This window comes from Salvelinus fontinalis, chromosome 21, assembly GCF_029448725.1.
Source record: "Salvelinus fontinalis isolate EN_2023a chromosome 21, ASM2944872v1, whole genome shotgun sequence".
Taxonomy (NCBI): domain Eukaryota; kingdom Metazoa; phylum Chordata; class Actinopteri; order Salmoniformes; family Salmonidae; genus Salvelinus; species Salvelinus fontinalis.
The window spans coordinates 46,442,291-46,446,702 of record NC_074685.1 but is presented as its reverse complement, the minus strand read 5'-3'; the positions used below and the strand labels follow the sequence as shown (position 1 = coordinate 46,446,702).

The following is a 4,412-nucleotide window of genomic DNA, read 5'->3' as shown; positions in this document are numbered from 1 at the left end:
AGTAGATGTAACGGCATTGACAGTTATATAACAACTGACAATATTCAGCAAAGCGGATTCAAAATAGAACGTTCAACCATCACAAGCTTTAGAATGGAAGAAAATTAATTTAGGTGTTTGGAGTTACACACATATATTCATTAAAAATGATATGCTTGTTCAGAAAGATGCCCAATGCAAATATCTGAGATCAACTCCCAATTTCCACTGCAACATCTCAGACAAATCCTGATCAAATCCTATAACATGTACTGTGACATAAATCTCTAATTTCTATGATGTTGCACTATTAGATGCTCCAAAAACACTTATGAAACAGTCTGTGTGAAGATTTGAACAGACTAAGGATTCACTTTGTTGTTTGTGAACACTTTGCTCAATTCAGAACCTGGAAAGTAACTTTATACTTGAGCATATTACACCTAAAAATGGACTTCGATCAAAAGCCATAGATTTACATTTAGTACAGAATCAAGTGCCTCCACTGCAGTCTCAATAGTGCCTATTTTGTTATGACTTGGATGATATTCTCTTTATAAAGATGGACGCTTTATCTTCAGTCACTCTGACAATCTCTATGGGCAAATCAACTCACCGAATCATACATCTCGTCATCCTCGTCCTCCTCTTCTTCCACATTTTCGTAGAGGCAGTCATAGCCCATGACCCGCCCGGGGTCCAGCAATTCCTCGCCCTCGTTGTCGTCGCAGCCTACGAAGAAGCGAGGGTGTTCCCCGCCGTCTGGAGCCTCACCTCCTTTAGACATGGCTGGCCCGTCTTGTGGCTGGGGACCCTGGGACTGAAGCCTGTCCCTCTCTACCACAGACCTGTCTGTGGCTGGCCCTGTGCCTCCTGCTGCACTCCCTCCTCCAAATGCCACACCTTTTACTCCCCTCCCAGCCCCCAAAGAACTAGGCTTTATCCCTCACCCTCTCTTCCCTACACCAGGGCCTGCCTGTCTGGGACCCAAACTGGTCCACTAGACCCCCTGAGAAAGAGGTGGGGGTAGTTTAAAGAACTTGATGGGGAAGGAAATGGGGTTTATCCCTGGTGCATATCTACTTGCAATATCCGCGTGCTGGGTTACCGTACTCCGTTAGAGGGTCACAGCCAGTGAGCTGGTGCTACGCTCCCTCCGTCCTGTTCCTTACAGCCCAGCATGTCGTTTTTGTCCTCTAACTATCTTGCCTGAAACACACAAACATTTATGTGCTTTATTTGTCCACCACAAAATAAATTATCACAAAGGCCCCAAATGTTTGGAGGCCAATAAGGATATTTGAACTTGTCCATCCTCCACATGAGTCATATTGTGAGCATAATACAGCACACACACACACACACACACACACACACACACACACACACACACTGGAAGACGGCAATGAAACATGACGCACACGGCTGTCCTCCCGGTTCCCGCTGATTAAGAAGCAGAGCGGACTATCAAACGGGGTCACGTCATTGCAGAGACAGTGAACGTGAAACCCAGATTACAGGGAAGGTCAGACCGTTACGTGTGCTGTCCTAAGAACCTCCCTTTAACGGTGCAGGATGAGAGACACTTTGGAAGTTTTTCACTGGGTACTTATCGGCTATAGCCGGGTAATCCTCATGTCTGAGCGAGCAGAGAGGAAGGCTAGGAAGGAATGCCACTGATGTAAAAAATAAAATGGAGGGCATTGTCTGACAGAATGGCACAAATGAATAGACCTAATTCAGTGAAGAGACATTGAGAGGGAGATGAGGGCCAGGGAAAAGGAGCTCGAAATTAAACGACACTAGAGCTAGATCCGTGTTAGCAGCAGAATTGTCTGTATAATACATGATCATCCTAACTATTCATGCCATAGGCCTTTTATATTCCTCATGAAAAAAAACTAATGGATTTCTGTAGTGAAATTCACCTGGGGTCGTTGTAGCTCTACAAATGCCCACAAGAACTGAGCCAATTCAACCACCATAAATATTCCAGGCTGTTGACAGCTCTGGGAAAACTATGCCCTTTCAAGATCTGCTCTTTTGAAGAACTAAAAGGTAGCTAACTATGAACGGGTGCAACAGACACTGTGCGTGCTCATTTTACCCTGAATAATGTTTCCAATCTGTTTTACTCATTTCATATTTATACACTGTACTCTACTGTATTTTATTCAATGCCACTCAGACATTGCTCATCCTAATATTTAGATATTCCTTAATTACATATTTTTTTTTTTATGTGTGTATTGTTAGATATTACTGTACTGTTGGAGCTAGCACCACAAGCATTTCGCTACACCCGCAATAACATCTGCTAAATATGTGTATGTGACCAATAACAATTGAATTCATTTGAATACAGACAATGCATAGAAAGACAACATAGTGAATTGCATAGGCCTACAGCTGAACTGGGACACAAGTGAACCAGGATTAATGCGGCAGTGGCTCACCACTCACCTGAAGTGAAAGGGTCCATGCAGGATTTATAACAGGAGAGTATGGATACACTTTCCAAAGGTTAAACACTAGCCAAAAATAGCCTTGTTCATTAACAGTAATGTGTATTATGTTGTTCTAGCACCATCAACCAATTATATCTGTTTTTCTTACGAATGTTTCCACATTGATATTAGGCCTAGCTGACATCCTTTCACCTGACTAGGAAGTAGCCTACTCTGAACTGTCATCTAGAAAGGACTTACATTTTATCAGTGACTTTCAACACAAATGAACACAGGCTAGAAAGCTCAAATATAGATCATTTTGCTGAAAATGTGCATTGAGCAGCATTCTCACTCTTTTGCTTGACAGAGATAAGACCACACAGTTTCGCTGACATCAAATCAAATTGTATTTGTCACATGTGAAATACTTACTTACAAGCCCTTCACCAACAATGCAAGTAAAGGAAAAATAAGTGTTCATAAAGTATTTACTAAAAATTTAGAAGAAAAAAAAAGATTTAAAAAAGAGGAACAATAAAATAACAGTATCCCACTCAAATGTCAGTGACTACTTCACCTCGTCGTCGCTCCACCCACACCTGCTAGTCTGTTCCATAAACAGACAAACAGGTCTGGATGACACTGGCTGTGTCCCAAATGGCACCTTATTCCCTATACAGTGCCATCAGACTTTGGTCAGAAGTAGTGTATAGGGCTATTTGTGACACACTGTTTATCTGCCTGGGCACACACACACCACCATGCAACCTTCCATCACCCTCAGACTGGACATCTGTCAGGGGAACAAACTGTCAGCCACAGCATGACCAGGATGCTACAATCAGCCCAGGATAGTCAGATGATGCCCAATCCAAAACAAGTGCAACCTTGAAATGTAAGGGCAAGGTCTCCAGGTTGGATTGTAGCTAATGATTGATGTTGTTTTCCTTTCTGTGTGGACCATACACACAAACATATATACTAGGCTAGACTGCAATAGGGTTCAAGGAAGATGTATTGAATAGACTTCTGATAGTGAACCAGTTCTCTGACTGTGTCCTGGAAACGTATTCTGTTCAGGATTATTAGTCTGTGAATAATAAGAGTAACATTGGGATAGATACTTCCCATTAGTAAACTAGTTTCTACAACATGCAATGATGACAAGCTGACACAGACAGTGAAATAATATTAACGACGTTACAATCAACATTCACTCGGCAACGGAAAAGGACGTTTATAGTTCTAAATCACATCAACATTGGGGTTGGATGACATACTTATCTAAATCTTCTTATGGTTAGCTAGCTAGCATTTTTCAGTTGAATGGGGAATTCAAAAAGCTTTTCATCAGATAAAATGATTGAATGACTCATCGGTCTTCCTCCATCCAGACAGGTGCAACATCACCTCGCTAACGTTAGCCTAGTCCATGGCTAACGGCGTTAGCTACCTAGCACAGTTAGCTTGTAACGTTACTTCCTGACAAATGTCTAGCTTCGACTTGTTAACATTGGCCAGGCACGCGTGCCTCCCCTTCTTATGTAAGGCTTAGTGAACTCAATGTAAAATGTTTTTTTTTTAACTTAATGTAAAAAATGTCTCTTACCTTATCTAATATGAAACGCCCTTAGTCGAGTCTGTATGCCTTCAAAGTAAGTTAGTCCTGCTTGGCTTCTGACAACACGGACAGCTTAGCTAGCTAGCCTGCCAACTACACAGTAGTACACCTTGCTGAATGTGTGTGCAATGAAAAAGGTTGTTGTTAGTTTGTAGCCAACATTGCCCGACACTGTTACTAGCAGGGATGCTGATTTAGCTACCTTATTCCAAGTGTGTTTTGCAGTTTTACTCTACCAATTATGCATGGGGCTTTTCATCTTGCGCTATCACAGCTATCATTAAAAATCTCAAAATACCAGGGGCGTATTCATTACTAGCGGACTAAACTCCACTCCATGGTGGCTAATTCATACGGAAACC

The 4,412-nt window shown here is 42.0% G+C and overlaps 1 protein-coding gene across 4 annotated transcripts in view; it reads right to left on the bottom strand.

Moving 5' to 3' along the window:
- ppip5k2 (diphosphoinositol pentakisphosphate kinase 2) overlaps positions 1 to 4,412 on the bottom strand; it is a 69,280-nt gene extending 64,868 nt beyond the window's left edge. For all 4 annotated transcript variants that reach the window (XM_055875515.1, XM_055875517.1, XM_055875518.1 and 1 more), the window contains exons 1-2: positions 4,039 to 4,412; positions 596 to 1,188 (exon numbers count right to left, since the gene is read on the bottom strand). In XM_055875515.1, the coding sequence (XP_055731490.1) occupies positions 596 to 766 (171 nt within the window). In that variant the 5' untranslated portion in view covers positions 767 to 1,188; positions 4,039 to 4,412. The remainder of the gene's footprint in view (positions 1 to 595; positions 1,189 to 4,038) is intronic.